Source organism: Saccostrea echinata, unplaced genomic scaffold, assembly GCF_033153115.1.
Source record: "Saccostrea echinata isolate AGI-Se365-2 ecotype Australia unplaced genomic scaffold, CSIRO_AGI_Sech_v1 ptg000016l, whole genome shotgun sequence".
Lineage (NCBI taxonomy): Eukaryota > Metazoa > Mollusca > Bivalvia > Ostreida > Ostreidae > Saccostrea > Saccostrea echinata.
This window is the reverse complement of record NW_026889765.1, coordinates 921,144-938,950: the sequence shown is the minus strand read 5'-3', so window position 1 is coordinate 938,950 and position 17,807 is coordinate 921,144. Positions and strand designations below refer to the sequence as shown.

The following is a 17,807-nucleotide window of genomic DNA, read 5'->3' as shown; positions in this document are numbered from 1 at the left end:
AAATGTCAATGATTGCATGTACGAAAATATATCAAGAAATAATTAATTTATGGGGTTCGTTCCCTTAGATATTCATATTTCTAGGTCTGATTAAACACTGTTAAAGTGATTGGTGCATATTTATTTTAAGATGAAATAGACAATTTCCGGAAATAGTTCATCTTATCATCATTCCTTTTACTAACCGTTACATGCACTTTTCCTATTTTCAAATGCAAAAGAGTTCCAAAGATGAACGAAAACAGGTACCACCTTTTATTTCTAAATGTCATCTTTTTGGTCCTTTCCTTTCCCATTTTATAGACTTACAGAGTAGTAAAAATGAACTACAACATGTTGTATTTGAGGCAATAGTATTCTTATGTTGAATATTGTAGCAAAATTAACCGAAATCTACAAGTGGTGAGACTGTCACTAGTGACAGTGATAAATTTATGTTTACTGTAATGATTTCTATAACTGAAGAACATGTAGTTTTGAGTCTGATTGCTGTTGGTGTAGACACACACATACAAATGATGAAACAGTTATCAGTTTATCAGTTGTTGAACTTCAATTTCTTATTTTGTTGGAAAAAACAGCGTACTGTAGCCTATGTACTGATTATGTAGCCAAATAACATATCATTTATGCCTCTGATGTAGCATATGTCAAAGACACTTGAAATTTTATTTAAGTTTCAAATAAATCCACAGTTTAAAAAAATATTACCCATTTTATACATAAAAACACAAAGTGTACACTGTGCAGTACTATTTTGATCCCTTCCTGGATCATGGCTTCCATGAATTATAAAACTTAGACATGCCTACTGGTTTGCATATATCAATGGGTTCAAGTAATGTGGTGGAATTAAATGTTTTGAAGCAATGGATAGTAATGATTATCATATTTGAACACATAAATACATGCAAACTTGTAGGCATGTCCAATTTCTAATGTTAATTGAAGCTGGAATCGAAGAGGGGGTCAAAATGACTTTGCACATTGTGTTTTATATATGTCGATAAAGGGTAGGATTGTTTTTAGGGTAAGATGTTATATCTCTAAAGGTGTAAATGTTGATAAAATTATGAAAATTAGATATCTGCAGAATGGTCAGGTTGTGGCTAATAGTAGGCCTAGTAGTCCTAAACACCAATATCTAGACATTAACATGGTTGAGACTTGTTTGCAATGTGAATTTAACATAACAAATAAAAAATTTTCAAGTTAAATTCATGAAATTAAGGTTTAAAATAGATGTAAATAACCAAACCGAAAAACCTGAAACTGAACCAAAAATTTACAGAACTGACCTGACCCGAAAATTTTGGAACCGTGACAGCCCTAGCAGTATATTATATGTACTATGGTCAGTCGAAAAATGCCATTACTATATGCTAGGGCTGAAATGTTAGGACTGAAGAGTTTCATAATATACCATTATACACAGAGACTGTATCATGATATGTACCCAATATTTTACATTTAATATTTTTAATAAGAATTTTTTCCCCTGTTCTTTAACCTTGGTCATTACTTTTGAAAGAGAGTAGATAGAATGTTTATATTTGACATGTGCATTACCTGTGACAAGATATTTCCAAATATACTATGATTTTTAAACCCATCACCTTCACCTTGAAGTTTGACCTAAATTTCAAAAATTTTGACATTGCTGATAACTTTTGAATGAGAGAAGATAGGGGTTTTATATTTGACATGTGCATTAACTGTTTCAAGACCTTTCCGAATGTACTCTGGTTTTTGACCTCATGACTTTATCCTTATAGTTTAACCTACAGTCTTTTTAAAAAAATTTTTACATTGGTAATAACTTTTAAATGAGAGAAGACAGGGCTTTCATATTTTACATGTAGATTATTTATGACAACACCTTTCAGAAAGAACTATCATTTTGACTTGAAGTTCATGATCTTGACCTAGAAGTTTGACCTACTTAACAAAAATTTTAACTCTGGTCATTACTTTTGCTCCAGATGAGACAGGGTTTTTCATATTTTTTTTTTCACATGTGCATTCCTTGTGACAAGACCTTTTGGATTGATTCATATTTTGATATTTGACCTCTTACATTACCTTGATCATGAAGTTTGATTCAAGTTCTAGAGGCGTATGATGGACAGATAAGTCAAGACAAGACACACAAACAAGACAGTTACAATATGCCATAGATAATTGCATCCCAACCACTAAGCGGGGGACTGGAATTCTTTGAATTTGCTTGTTTCTTCAAGTATTTAAGTTTAACATTTTATAAACTCAGAAACAAAGTAATAAAGAGCAATAATAACATAATTTAATAGGATTCAAAAGAAATACATGTAACATGAATAATGCAATGTGCTCATGCTCGTAAGACTCCATCTGTCTAAACAACTATTGTCACTAATATAACACTTCATTATTACATGTGCATGTGTCTTAAGTAAATGCATGTGTCACTAGGCTGCACCCTTAATTTCTTTAGAATCCTTAAGAAATGATTATAAAATGCCTAGATAATTTTTCATCTTTATATTCTTATTTATAACTGATTATGTTACAGAAATGCCCAATTTCCAGGGCAGCCACCAGGTAAGATAACTTTTGCAGTTTTAAAAGCATTCTACACCCCAGTTTTATCTTTGCCATAAATTTATAAATATTTAATTCCTACAAAATGCTTTACAATCATTTTCTATACCAAAATAAAAAAAATTCCAATAACTTTCATTTAATATGCATGTAATTTTTCCTTGAATTAAGAACATTACATTATCTTTGTAACTTAGGTAACTTTGGAATGATGAGTAGTCATCCAGGATATGTTCAACCTGGAATGACAGGATTTCCCATGATGCAACAACAGAGAATGATGGGACCACAAACCCCCATGATGCAGCAACAAATGTTGATGTCTAACAGGGGTCCAATGATTCAGGGAAATATGTTTCCAATGCAGGTTTGTCCATGATTATTTTGAAACACCATGTGTTCTCTATAAATGAAGAAGAGCTTCATTTTACATTTCATATGTCTGGAAAAGTCAGTGACTGTTGTTAGCAATATAACCGACTGTTAAAGTATTTTATTGACTTATTAAATAAAATGATCAAAGGAAAATACATGTATGGAAAAGTATGAATTTTCCCCCTATTTAATTTTCTTCCAGTTGTTCTCATCCAAAATGGACTAAGTTGGAAAAAAAACAAAACAAAACTTTTAGCTCTAAAACAGCAAAATTTGAAATACAGTCAAATCTTTTTTTCTGTTGCAATTGGATGGAAATAACATGGTATAACAACCTCCCTGTATACAGTGGTTTCAATAGGAATTTTGAATATATATCAGTGTAAGTATTTTCTTGTCATTACAGATGGGAATGAGACCAGGGGTAGGTCCACCATCATACAATCAAGCCTTGACAGACAGTTACAGACAAAGGTTTGTTTTATTGTTGTTAAATGTATTTAATTGAAGAAATTTTATTTATCAACCCCCCCCCCCCCCCAAAAAAAAAAAAAAAAGAAAACTAAAAACAAAACACCTCCCTACCATCTTGCAACTAAGAATAAAGAAAACATTGAATGCAAATAATCTTTCCATTAGGTCTGATTTCTTTGGTAATTCTTTTCATTAGGGGGCCAACCCCATCCAGAGGGCCAACTCCTGCAAGAAATAGGGCACCTTTATCCCCAGAGAGTCAAAGACGAGCCCTAGAACAGGAGAAAAGAGCAAGGCAGTTCCAGGAACAGCAACAGAGGCTGAAGAACTTTAGAGGAGGAAGTAAGGTGGATGCTGATTCATTGATAGAGTCCATGTTTGGTAAATCAGAGAAACCTACACCAAAAAACAGTCCTGCCCCTCCTACAGCTAAAGAAGGTAAGTTCTTGTTAAAATGTCTATTTCTGTAAAGCTGCTTAAGTTTCTTTCCATAGATACACACACAAAAAAAATGTGACTAAGAAATGTTGCTCCCCAACCTCCAAGTGGAAAGAGAGATAACTCTCACTGACATTAATGACTATCATTTTCCCCTTAAAGAATTGATAAGTTAAATCTGCACTGTATGGCAAGCTGAAGTTACTGGCATTTCTATTACAGTTTGAATTTCTTTTGGAAATTCATTATCATGGAAGCCAAATTTTACTTAAATGAAAAGGGGGGATATGAACCTAAACTAACAAGAATGGAAATAAACAGAAAAAAAAAATGTTGATTTTGAAGATTTCAGATCATACTTTTTTTTAATCACATTTAGCAACAAATGCACAGCAAACAGATGATGGATTTGGTGATTTTCTTGGTGGCCCCTCAACTCCTGCTGGACAGGAAGGTTCCAATGATAACCAGAATGTAAATAACTTAGAGGCCACTCCCACCACTAATGAGCAATTATCAGCACCACCTACTGAGAACATTCCCCCAAAAGAAGAAAAGAAAGGTTAAATGTTTCTCCTAAGGATTCAGTTTATTAAGCTTACAAAAAATATGAATTCAATCCAACTTAATGTGTACACAAGAGGATATTGAATTCTAATCTGAATATAAAAAAAAATATTTATTTTTTAAGACTTTTAGTGGATGTTCTAATATATGAAAATCTCTTCAGAAATCTGAAAACAAATTTGCCAAGGGTATTTTTCAAGATGCTATTTTCCCTAGTTTGACTTTTACATTGTAAATCTGTTTGTACTTCTTTTAGATCTCATGGCTATGATGTTTGAGTGTTCTGATCTCTCAGCTCCTAATAAAGCAAAGACATTCCACAAGCCATCCCTGAAGGAGTTACCTCCCACTCACCACCACCACCATACATTCCAGCAGAGTCGCCACGCCCACCAGTGGAAACAGGAAGAGGATCTTACGGGGCTTTTTATAGTCCAAGGTCTGATGGGAGATCGCCAAATCTGTATAATATTTTAAAGATGAAAATGATTTAGATTAGAATGCTAATTTTCATTTGACAATCTCATTATTTTAATGGTATTTTCATTTGACAATCTCATTATTTTAATGGTATTAATTTACAGTTAATGTAAATTTATGACGATTAAAATCATCATTAATTTACAGTTGAACTTCGGTATCTCGAACATGGATATCTCGAATACCATGTATATGTCGAAGTGATTGGGAAGTCATAACCACATATTTCTTAAATATTTTACCCTCAATATCTCGAACTCTTGGATATCTCGAAGTTTTTTCTCAGTCCCATCGAGTTCGAGATAACGAGGTTTGACTGTATATGTATTTCAGATCCTTAAAGGTAATCGACTTCTCATAGCTTAAAACAAATATCTTTAGTTTCACAACTGCCTAATTTTGAAATGTACTGTTTGTCATCATTATTCATTCTTCTTAAGAATGTATCCAGTTGCACAAGGTTAAATTGTAAAAGAACTTCACATTGATGATAAAAAATTTATTAATTCATATGACTTTACCATCACAGAACCAGCTACAGTATCAGCTCCACCTACTTCTCCACCCCCGACTGCCCAGGCCCCACCCACACCTGTCAAATTCGAGGTTCCAGCCTGGTGTCATGAAGATGACAAGGTTCCACATTTATATAGACAAGTCCTGGAGGCAGCAACTGTGTATGTAGTCTATAATTATCTATGTCAGTGTTATGTAGTCTATAATTGTATATGTCAGTGTTATGTGTAAATTTAAGAAATGGGGATACTAAGTCTTCATTTGATACTAAAATAAAATACACATGAACATACTGACATTTGGATCCCTTGCCTTGATTTTAATGTGGATTATCATCTCTGAATTGTTTTGATTATGGTGTGTTTTAGTGATGGTAAGATATCCACAGACAGACTGTACCCCATTCTGGTTTTGAGTGGTCTACCTAAGGAGACCTTAGGGCAGATCTGGTCGCTGGCCAACCAGAGTACTCCAGGACAGCTAATAAAACCAGAACTGTACCTCATACTGGCTCTTATTGCTTTTGCTCAGGTTTGTAATAAGAAGTTTTCATATTTTTAAGTAAAGATGTATGCTATTTGTATGAACAATATTATTTTTGCATAACTAAGCTGAAGTATATTTTCCATATAGTTGCAATGTTTCCTTTCCAGGTCTTGGAAGTAATGATCTTCCAAATAGTGCTAGATTTTTGAAACACTTTCTAATTAAAACACGATGTGCTTGAAATTTAATGTATCATAAGGTATTTCTTTCATTACTATTAACCATAGAATGCATAAAACAGAATCGGTTCAGTATATATTCTTTTGAAAGATTTGCATTTTCAAGAGCCAGGTTATATGCTCTTGTTGTTTCATTTGCTACATGTCTTTCATTTTCTCTGAACAGAATAACATAACATCACTATCACCTGAGATGTTGAGGAAGTGTCCCCAGCCTCCTGTTCCTTTTCTGGGCCAACAAGCTACTCCTCCCCCTCAGCCTGCCAGCACCTCAGAGCTCCCACCCCAGAACAATGCAGCAGTTGTGAATTCAGGAATATCTGGCACCCTGCCAATGATTCAGGGATCTCAGACACCTCTCACAGCAGGGAATTCTGGGACAATTGGAACTTTGCCAACAGTGACAGGTATCCAGACATCCATGGTAACTGGGAGTCCATCTTCACCTGGAAGTCAGCCAGTGTCTAGTCAAGGAGTTCCTGGGGTAGGAATGCCAGGATTTTCTGGTTTAGAGGGAAGTCGGGCTGGTAAAACAGAGGATGATGATTTTGCAGATTTTCAGGAAGCACCAGCCTTTACTTCTACAGGTGCTGAAGAATACTTTGTATTATTTTAACTTCATTATGTTTACATTTGTTTTTTTATTTCTTAGTGCAAATATTCCACATTTTTGCTCTATATTTGAAAGCTGATTGCAATTTATGTAAATGCATCTATAGGTTTATATACACTGTCTATATATACTAAACAAATTTAATAATTGGTTACATTTTTTTCAGCCATAGCAACTTCACCAAAGAAATCAAATAAACTTAAAAAAGAACCTGAGTAAGTTTATAAGTATCCAGTATATCTGATATCCAAGCTTAAATGTACTTGTATTAGATATCTAAAGATATCTGCAGTTACCTTGAGAAATTTTTTTTATATGTTATTGAACATGAAATGACTAAAATAATCAGTTAATCTAGAGCATACAATAATTTATCATGCCAGTTCTAGCTGTATTGGTGAAATACATGTACCATATATATGTAGCTGACCAAGTTAAAGTCCTTTATTTTTTTCTGGTCTTAGATATTTGTACAGCGTTCCTAAGCCAGAAGACCTGCAAATTCAGATGTCACCAGACATGAATCACTCTAACATTTCAAACTTTTTTGGCAGTGATGATTCCTCAGGTAAATCAGAATTTTAGATCTGTAGTATTAATGCTCTATCCCTCCCACTTTTTAATACAATTTTTATTGTCAATAGATACAATAGATTTGGCTAGTTTTGATACAAAAATCTTTATTTTAAAACGAAATAAAAAGACCTTTTGTAAATAAACTGATGCCATGGTAATCAGGATGGGTCTGTCTTTATCCAAATCACTGAATCTCTTCTATAAAGATTTTGAGTAATGTTATGAATAACCTGTTCCAGAAAATAATACTGTTCATGTATAATCAGCAAAATGAAAGGAACGTCTTATTGATATCCAGATTAGCAAAGAGTCAGTGTATTGTACTTTATGAAAAAAGAAGTTTAGATGTAAAACAAATCATAATTCATGAAATGGAATTAATGATACTGTAACAAAGTTTCTGACTGACATGAATATCGAGCATTAGAAAACACAACATGCTAGTTCAGTAATAGGATGATTATACTCTGTGTTGCTGTTAGATTAGATTTGCTATATTGCAGTGGAAATGCTTTCACTTTTGCTAGTCTGTTAAAAAAAATTATGGGTGTTGCAGAGTGCCACAAAAAGTATTTGATGTATCATTGCAAAGATTAGAAATAAGTAACAGTCAAAAAATTTTGGCAAATTTTTCACTTTCAGTGACATAAATACCATGTGTACTTTGATGGAGGACTTTAATGCAACAGTGTGTTATTTAGTGTGGAATGTCAAAATGAGTTGTGAACTTGACTTAATATATTTTTGTCTGTAAAATCCATGTTGCCCTTAGAAGTACAAAATATACCAGTATGTAAAGCACCATTGAATTGATGTCAGACATAAAGAAAACTTGTGGAATAGTTGAACGAGTTAATTTAAGTCATTCACATGATTTATCTGAGTGAAAGTCTCAGGCTGAATGAATTTTAGAATAAATGACTGTATTTTTAAATTTATGCAACCATAAAAAAATTATCTGAATGAATGTTTGAATGGAAATAGATTTCCTTTAGAAAAATTGATACAGTATTGAACTTTATCATAGAGGAAGACTTGTTGAGTAATGGTAGACCTTGGAGGTCCTACAGTGGTAGGTTGATCTACACCAGCTGGCATTGGATGACTTGTTTTGATAGTTTTGAACTGCTTCTGATGAAGTTTGAATTTTAGTTGAATAGAAGTTTTAGTTTTGCAAGATGTGTATACAAGCATTTGATATCCATGCATGGTTTATCTTTTTTCTTTATGGTCAACAAAATTATCAAAAATTCAACTGTTGATGGACTGAAAGTTTGATGAATGACTTCCGTTTTCCACATCATTTTCTTTAACAAATAATAAATAGATTCTTACATTGGTATGGGAATGTTGTTTGTAGACCTATTTTTTGAATTTCTGTCATTTTTTCATAAAGTTTCAGCTTCTCCACAACGAAAAATTGTTACTGGCAAGAAAGGTACTTTTACAGCGTAGCACTAAAATTTCCTCCTCTAGCATGCACTTTTTGACTCACTCTGTACTCTGCTTGGCTGAAATTCGCTCTTTTGCTGCATTTGAGTGATGAGGAGTAAACATACAAATGCCAACATTTTAACAGCTCTTTTTTCAGCAATTTTTGGCAATGCAGTGATGATATGATGGGTGCATGAAGAAATTATTAAATCATTCATTTGTGTTATCTTTATAGCAAACGTATTATGTATGTACGTGTAGGTTATCTCTTTACTTCATTACTGTATTCATTCTTCAAACTCTGGCATGACATCTTTTAATATAAAGAAAAAGAATAGAAATGTTTTAGCATATTTTTAGTAATAGAAGTACATCACTTAACCAAAGGTACAATTTAATTATTATTATCATACATATTTGTATGGTTTGCTTTTTTTTTCATATGCATACAAAAAGTATAGAAGCAATTGATTATATCAATATACAAACAATAAACATATTAGCTATTGGTACTTTGTGGGTATTTTACAGGAAATTAAATTTGAGCAACATACTTTTATGCCCTCTTTCCCTCCTCCAATAAACATCAATTGTACTAGTCACCCATACCTTTGCCTAATTTTTATAATAATGAGTTTAACAGCTAAATATTTAGCATAACCAGATAATGTTTCCAGCCCTGATAAATATTAGGATGATTTATGATATCTGCAGACTTTCAGATGTAAACGGGACAATCTAAGCAACAATGAATATTATATTTAAAGGGAATTTGTTAGTGTTAACTGACTTGTTTTAAAGATTGAATTATGTGATACTTAACAATGTATTGATTATTATTACGACTGATGCTGTAGCATATTTAACTAAAAGTTAAAATAAATATGCAACACATGAAAGCAACATCAGTGAATTCTAATTTTTAAGCATTTTTTTTTTGTTTGTTTGTTTGTTTGCTAGATTAAAATCATCAAACTAATTAAATTTAATCATTTGAACATTAATAAATAAATGCTAGAAGTAGCTGATAGGACTAATTTTTAATCATTTTATAGTACACAAACACAAAAATCCTTTAATTTTAAAGTGATTTCTATTTGTAAGAAATTTTAAAGTGATTTCCTAATTGTAAGAAATGTGAACATTCTTTATGATTTGGAACAAATGTATAATTTTTTTTAGGATGGATAGTTAATATCTCTTCTTCTTTTTTTTTGGACACAAATCATAATTTATACTATTTATTACACAAAAATTGTCATCCTTATACATGTATACACCTCAACTTATACTTTCAATTCACCAATTTTTTTCTTTTGCATAATACTGAATTTTTGAATGTCATGACCTTCTTGCACAATAACATTACATTACACAATGTTTTTGTTAGGTGCTTCAACCCCAAATAGCATGGATGAAGACTTTGATGATTTCAAATCGGCAGACAGCAAACCCAGTGACAGCAGTCAGTTTACTTCATCTGAGCAGTCAGAAAATGAGGATTTCAAGGTGCTGGAGTCCTATTTGGATGACTTCAACAGAAAAAAATCAGAGCAGGAGAAACAACAAGACAGCCCCCTTCACCGACCCCTCCCAAAGTTTACAAGCCCCCAGTCCTCTCAGCTACCCAGCAATGCAACACTCTCTGCCATACCAGCAGCTAGAAATCTCTGGTCTAAACCGCCTACAGTTAAGAAAGAGGCTGCTAAGCCTCAGTCGGATTTGCCGAGGGCCCACTTTGGATTATCACCTCCAGAATCATCGGATTCAGATTTTGCGGATTTTCAAGGTGCACCAAGTGAAAAGCCACCTGCCCCTTCACAGCCACAAGGTGCTGACCTTTTGAAGGCCTCACAGAGTGACACTTGTTTAATTGGAGATGAGGACAAATATGCTGCTCTGAGGGCTTTTGAGGTCAGCGAGGACACCTCTGTTACAGTAGCACCTTCAATATTTGATAGTAAAGCCACTGCAGAAAGCGAAGAGGATTCCTGGGCAGATTTTCAGGCAGTGTCCACAGATGCTAAAGTTGATGAAATAAAGCAGATTAATGATCAATCTGATGTGCTGCAAACTAACTTTACAAGTAACACACAAAATGATTGGTCATCATTTTCAAGTTCAGCCAATGTCACATCCAAGGATGATTCTGATTGGTCAGCTTTTGGAAATGGAACTGAGGCAACAAATATTCCAAAAGATGATTGGTCTAGTTTTTCACAAGGAGAGGTAGGAAATGATCAACAGAAAGATGACTGGTCAAATTTTTCTCAAGGAGAAGTAACTAAAGATGAAGCAAAAGATGAATGGGCTTCATTTCACTCTTCAACAGGAAGTAATGATACAATAAAAAATACAAATCAGGCACCTCAGCTTGTAGAGGTGAAAAAGCAACATTTACAGACTAAAGACATACTGGGGTTATTCAAAGTGAAGGAAAATCCAGTCAGTGTTGTATCAAGGGATGATTTTGTGGAACCTGAAAGAGAAAAAATACCCCCAGCTCCAACAAACATTCCTTTGCAAAAATCTAAAAAGTTGTCTTCAGACTCGGATATGGATGATGATCATTTCAGGGCTCCTCCACCCATGGATTATGTGGATGAAGAGGATGACACGTTCGGTGACTTTAGCCGAGGTTATGACTTGGATGAGGTTGTGAATAAACCTGCTGCTCAGGATGAAAAGAAAAAGAATCTGTACAACTTTTATGGAATGGATGCTCCATCCAGTAAATCCATATCACAAGGCTTAGCCAACAAAGCACAGACATCTGTGTTGGATCCCACAGAGACAGATTCTTCAAGTGTGTCTGGAAATGTTTCTGGATTTCCTAGTAATCCAGCTATTTCTGAGGATTCCATGTCTACTTCTAGTCTTGAACTCCCTGGATTGAAAGGCCGGGTTCCTGTTGTCAAAGATATGGACTCTCAGTCTATATCCAGCAATGAGTTTGGTAATTTCGAGACTCATCAGAAAAAGACTTTCAATCCAGAATCAAAGTCTTTGGACAGTCTGGATTTGAAGAAAGAAGAGGTGGAGTCTGTTGAAAATTTGGAAATGCCTGAAAATGAAGTCAAAGATGAAAATGTACCTGAACAAAAGGAGCATTTTTCACAATTTTCAGGTAAAAAGAAACCCCAATTCTTAATGTGTCTTCATATTTCAATATATTCCGAATTGAACCCTTTATATCTGTCTCTCTTTTTAACAATTTTTTAAGAATTTAAATTGTATTATGTAAATTTGTTTTGATACAGAACCAGTTTTGCCATTTGTCAGTAAAGTTGCTGAGCCACTTCCTGTTCTGGGAGACAGATACAGCTGTTTGATGGAGGATATTCCAGTCAGTATCTGTTATCTTATAGGTGTTTCCAGTAGAGTCTCTAGATCCTGTTTTGATCAGAAATTTAAAAAAAAAATCATGGTCATGGGTTATAACTGGGGAACATTACCTACATATAAATATCTGAGCATTTTATTAGGAAGACTCCGACTTCACATTTTAGTTGTAGTGTGCCAGCTCTAAAAAGGAAGAAAAATTTTCTTCTTGCAAATACACCACAGCAACATCAAAGCAAAATCTAAATTTACCGCCAGTCCTATGGTACAAATTAATGATATAACCTTGAATTCATTATTTGTTGGTCATTTTGTAATACAGTTATTTCATGTAGTGAACTTCTTTCCATAAGGGAAGTGACAAACATGTACATGAATGGCAGAAATGTCTGGAGAGTTGTTACAAAGTGGTCAAAGATGCCAACACAGTGTTCAACTCAATCAGTAGCTCAGCTGTGTGTAACGAGGTCATCACTTCAGAGCAGGGCTCAGAGTTTGTCAAAGGTGAGGAAATCTAAGTTCTCAGTTTCCAGGTCAAAGGTGAGGAAATCTAAAAGTTCCCAGTTTCCAGGTCAAAGGTAAGGAAATCTAAGTTCTCAGTTCACAGGTCAGTCTCCCAGAGGCAATGCTTTTAAAATATCTAGATTACTGTAAACCATCTCTTCTTTGTGCCTATTTTCCTTCGTGACTTTTTTTTCATTTGATACATGTACATATATGTTCAAAGGGATTCTCCTGCAAACTTTGTCTTTGCTTTCAAGGCATGAATTTGATACTAAAAATAATTCTGTTTTTCAGGTGTTGTTGAAATCTACAGAGTTGTATGCAGAATTAATGTGTCTATAGAGTCTACAGGTGAACAATGATTGCTTTATTTTTTTCAAAATACATTTAAAATATATACACATTTACACCTATATGCTTACCTGAAATAAAAGTATACATACATATACAGGTAAATTATGTAATTTCACTTCACATTTCATTTCCTTTTGAAGTTTTGAATTACATGTACATTTGAATTACATATTTATGACAGATTTTCAAATACACCTCAAAGTCAGGATATGTATTTTACACACCTAAGTGAATCTGTTGCATTTCGAGTGGTAACTTGGCAAAAACTTTACATATAGAATAGTATGAATCATATTGAAATATGATAAAATATGGTACAAAGTATGGAGAAATTTTCTGGTGGCATTAGGGTATGATAAGGCGTATACTGGTGTATCAGCTTTAAACAAAATCATGCAAAATTTTCCTCTTTGTAGGGCTAACAAATGAAAAATTAAAACAACTCTTGAAAGACATAGATCTGGCTTGGAATAATTTGGCAGCCTTTCTTGTTGGAGGAAATATGATGGTTTGTATAGTAAATTTTAATTTTGTCCTTGAGAAAATACATGTGTATGTATATTTGAAAAATCGTGTATGTCATATATTTGGCATGTTTAAATCAACTCTTAAAACTTCATATTTTCCTGTATCCTTCTGAAAGCTTGAAAGTATGTAAAATAAAGAAAAACTTGGTCATAAAAATAATGTATAAAATGCTACAATTATAGAAACTGCCAGTTATTTCAAATTAAAATTTACCTTTAATTGATGCATAATTACAGCCAGATGATAAAGATTTAGATTGCAAAAATGGCATCTTGAAATCTGACGATCAGGTAGCCCAGTTCCAAGCCTGTGGTGTGTGTTTATTAGACGTAGACGCCACATGTAAAGACTTCGGCAGTGAGGAGCAGTGTGCCAAACTTACATATGGTGGGCGACAGTATCACGCGGTGTGTGCGAATTTGTGGGTCAATCTTGTGGACAGTATGTTACCCGCTCTTAGGTTGCCAGAATTGTTATGATTTAAAAAAGAATTACACTCAGTGCACAGTAGACCTTTATTTTTTTTATATATCAAAAATGATTTTTTATTATAAAGGTTTAACAGTGTTATCCATTCGGGCAGTATTGTTGATAGTCAGAGATTTAATTCGCACATTACAAAGTAGTGAAACAAATCTAATAGTAACCTTTTCATGTTTTTTTTTATCTCAAGTAAATTTACAAGTTGGGTTTTAATTAAAAGAACACTTTTGCTTGGCAAACAAAAATTATTTCTGAAAAAAAATAGAAGCTAGTTTTACTTACTATTGTTGGCATTGCAAAGGTTGGGGGGAAATGCCATATTATTGATAATTTCTGTGTGTTTTGTAAAGTTTGTATGTTATGATCACAAAGATCAGCTGTGATGAATTCATCTTATTTTGTTTCATAACTGACTTTTTCATTCCCTCACTACAAAAAAAAAACGCTTTCAAGAACATGTCTGCTTTGCAAAAATTTTGTTTTGTTGTCAAAAGAAATTTAGTAAAATTTTGTGAATGAGTATTTAATAACAATTACATTTGCTTCTCAACATTCCATATCATAGAAATCTCAGTGTCAGTTATCCCTCTTTAACCTGTGTTGGTGTTAGTTTGAAATACCCCTTATGGAACCTCCCTCTACATTAGTTACATGTTTCATGCATTGTTCATTTGTTGAGTGCACATAGTCAGTATAGACGATAGTATAGCACAAAAGGTCTATAGGTCTTGGATTAGATTTTATCTGTATGTGAGGGCAGTTTCTTGAGAATTTGAATGTTCTAAATGTGAACAACTGTATTGGTTTTTAGTTTGGAGTAAATATGAATAATCACTTTTTCCCATTGATATTTCAAGCATAAGTTTCAAATAAATTGGTGGTTCTGTTTTTGTGTATGTAATGCTATATTTACAAAACATTTAAAAAAATCATTGATTTTCTTTGAAGTTACAATGATATACACTGTAAATAAACCTGGACTTATATTTTATATCCTGAAACAAGAGATCAGATGCCATATCAGTAGGGTCTGTCCATACTTTAATCAACATTTGCCATATTTATCATTATACAAAATAAATGATTGTTATTTTTGCAAGTTTTATGTCAAGAAGCTCATAGTTTCATCTAAAGGGCCAGTCCACACTTGATTAAGTTAATCCACACTAACTATATCCACAATAATTAATCCTAATCATATCCACAGACCACACTACAACTCTGATTGTGGAGTAATTTTACCATATGTAATGCTACTGTGAATTAATGATGTCACATTAGATACTTGATTAAGTTCATTCTCAGCTAGTATGGTAACCTATGTGGATCCAAGAAGAGTTAATCCACATTTATCTGAGAATATCTGGATTAACTTTATAGTGTGGAGTCAGAACTGGCTGTTAATATGTCAGAAGTCTCCTAGGAGTTAACCAAAATAGGATTTCACTATCAAAAGTGAGATTTACAAATGTGTTATTTCACGTTTTTTTTTTAAATGAGAATAATGTTACTCAAATGTTACTCATTTTAAAGTAATCTGCCTGTGGATTTTTAGGTCACCTGAGTCACTCAGGTGACCTATTGCTATCTGTTTTCGTCAGTCGTCGTGCGTCATGCGTAAACTTTTCACATTTTCGACTTCTTTTCAAGAACCACTGGGCCAATTTTCACCAAACTTGCCACAAACTATCCTTGGGTAAAGATGATTCAAGTTTGTTGAAATGAAGGGCCACGCCTTCTTCCAAGGGGAGATAATTAAGAATTAGTGAAAAATTAATGGTATCTTTTAAAAATCTTCTTCTCAAGAACCACTGGACCAGGTAAGATGAAATTTGTATGGAAACATCCTCAGGTAGTGTAGACTCAAGTTTGTTCAAATCATAACCCCGGGGGTAGGGTGGGGCCACAATGGAGGATCAAAATTTTACATAGAAATATATAGGAAAAATCTTTAAAAATCTTCTTCTCAAGAACAGCTAAGCCCTGATTGCTGATATTTATGTGGAAGCATCTTCAGGTAGTGTAGATTCGATTTTGTTCAAATCATGACCCCCGGGGGTAGGGGGGGCCACAATGGATGATCAAAGTTTACATAAAAATATATAGGAAAAATCTTTAAAAATCTTCTTCTCAAAAACAGCAAAGTTGTGATGAGTCATATTTATATGGAAGCATCCTCAGGTATTGTAGATTCAAGTTTGTTCAAATCATGAACCCATGGGGTAGGGTGGGACCACAATGGATGATCAATGTTTTACATGGAAATATATAGGAAAAATCTTTTAAAATCTTCTTCTCATAAACAGCAAAGCCATGATTGATCAATATATGGAAGCATCCTCAGGTAGTGTAGATTCAAGTTTGTTAAAATCCTGAACCCCCCCCCCCCCCCCCCCCCGGTAGGGTGGGGCCACAATGGGGAATCAAAGTCTTACATAGGAATATATAGGAAAATTTCTTCTCAAGAACTGCAAAGCCATGATTAGACATTTTAATATGATCAAAGTTTTACATAGAAGTACATAGAAAAAATCATTTAAAATTGAAAAAATTCTTTTCTCAAGAACAGCAAAGCCATGATTGGTTATATTTACATGGAAACATCCTCAGCTAGTATAGATTCAAGTTTGTTCAAATCATGACTCTGGACTCTTGGGATAGGGTGGGGCCACAAGGGAAATCAAAGATTTACAAAAGCTTCTTCTATCAGTTTATTTTATACTCTATGGATCTTCTATAGATTGTTGTTTTATACTCAGGTGACCGTTAAAGCCCTTGGGCCTCTTGTATTATTTTTTTTTCAGAAAGCTAAAACAAGAGTAAATAATTGCTGACTCGTACATGTCTTAGAATATACAATTGTCACATATGATGAACCATTTATAAAGTTGAATGTTGAACATTCCTTTATCAAATATATCAAGAAAATTATAAAGAATTCATTAATTCTTGATAAAATATTGACATAAATTTGTACATAAGGCACAAATTGTGATATATTTTTTTAAATGAATTTGAATGGTTGCAATTTTTTAAATATTGAAAAAATGTGCTTAAGACAAAATATTATTCAAAATGAACTCAATAGAAGAAAAGCTTTTCTTTGTGTATATTAACCTTGTTCTTAATTGGCATTGATTTGTTAATATAGCCATGCCAATTGTAAGTTATGTGTAACTGTTTTTATTTTTTCCCTTTGATTGTTGGGTACGTATACATTTAATGTTGTTAAGGTGATAATAGTGATAAGTCATGTATAGATATTTATGTTTAAGTACTTGTTAATGGCACTAGTGCAATATGTTCAAGATGTATTTGAGAACAGTGGCTGTTTAATAAATATGTGCATATCCTGAATATATGTTTCTGGTATTTGTTCATTTCAAAAATAGAAGAAAGCAGAAAATAAACTAAATACCTTAAAAGATAACCTTTTCAAGGATTAGAGGAAAACTTAAATAAAAATTGGTACAATTATTTCTTTTTTTTTATTGAAATATCTACCAATTATAAGTGAAGAAAATGACATTTCTTAGATATTGTTCATACACATAAGGTATGAATGGCAAACCATTGAACTGATATCAAGCAATTACTGACTGAAGTGAAAGCATCAATGAATGGCAAACCATGGAGCCAATATCAGGCGATTACCAGTGATTACTGAATGTTGTCAAAGCATCACAAGAACATATTAAATTGTCATAAGTATCTTTAGAAAAAACCGTAACTACTCGTGCAACCACTTGAATTAAGAACATTCTGCATGACAATGCCCCAGCTCACAAATCAACCTTATGCTCAAGTTCCTGAAGATC

General features: G+C 33.3%; 1 protein-coding gene across 6 annotated transcripts; it reads left to right on the top strand.

The window, feature by feature from the left end:
* Positions 1 to 204: 204 nt before the first annotated feature.
* LOC133188318 (synergin gamma-like) lies at positions 205 to 14,014 on the top strand. 6 transcript variants are annotated; one of them, XM_061323690.1, is made up of 20 exons: positions 205 to 245; positions 2,552 to 2,580; positions 2,778 to 2,947; positions 3,362 to 3,429; positions 3,626 to 3,867; positions 4,247 to 4,429; positions 4,691 to 4,873; positions 5,444 to 5,591; positions 5,799 to 5,961; positions 6,322 to 6,742; positions 6,935 to 6,983; positions 7,233 to 7,336; positions 8,372 to 8,416; positions 8,741 to 8,782; positions 10,169 to 11,905; positions 12,039 to 12,124; positions 12,474 to 12,624; positions 12,919 to 12,975; positions 13,395 to 13,486; positions 13,743 to 14,014. In XM_061323690.1, exons 1-20 carry the CDS (start codon positions 232 to 234, stop codon positions 13,983 to 13,985), a joined length of 4,227 nt encoding a protein of 1,408 aa, XP_061179674.1. In that variant the 5' UTR covers positions 205 to 231; the 3' UTR covers positions 13,986 to 14,014. The 6 variants fall into 6 exon arrangements, with proteins under 6 accessions (XP_061179674.1, XP_061179675.1, XP_061179677.1 ...); XM_061323691.1 differs by having other exon boundaries at positions 211 to 245; positions 6,941 to 6,983; XM_061323695.1 differs by having other exon boundaries at positions 227 to 315.
* The last annotated feature ends 3,793 nt before the right edge of the window (positions 14,015 to 17,807 follow it).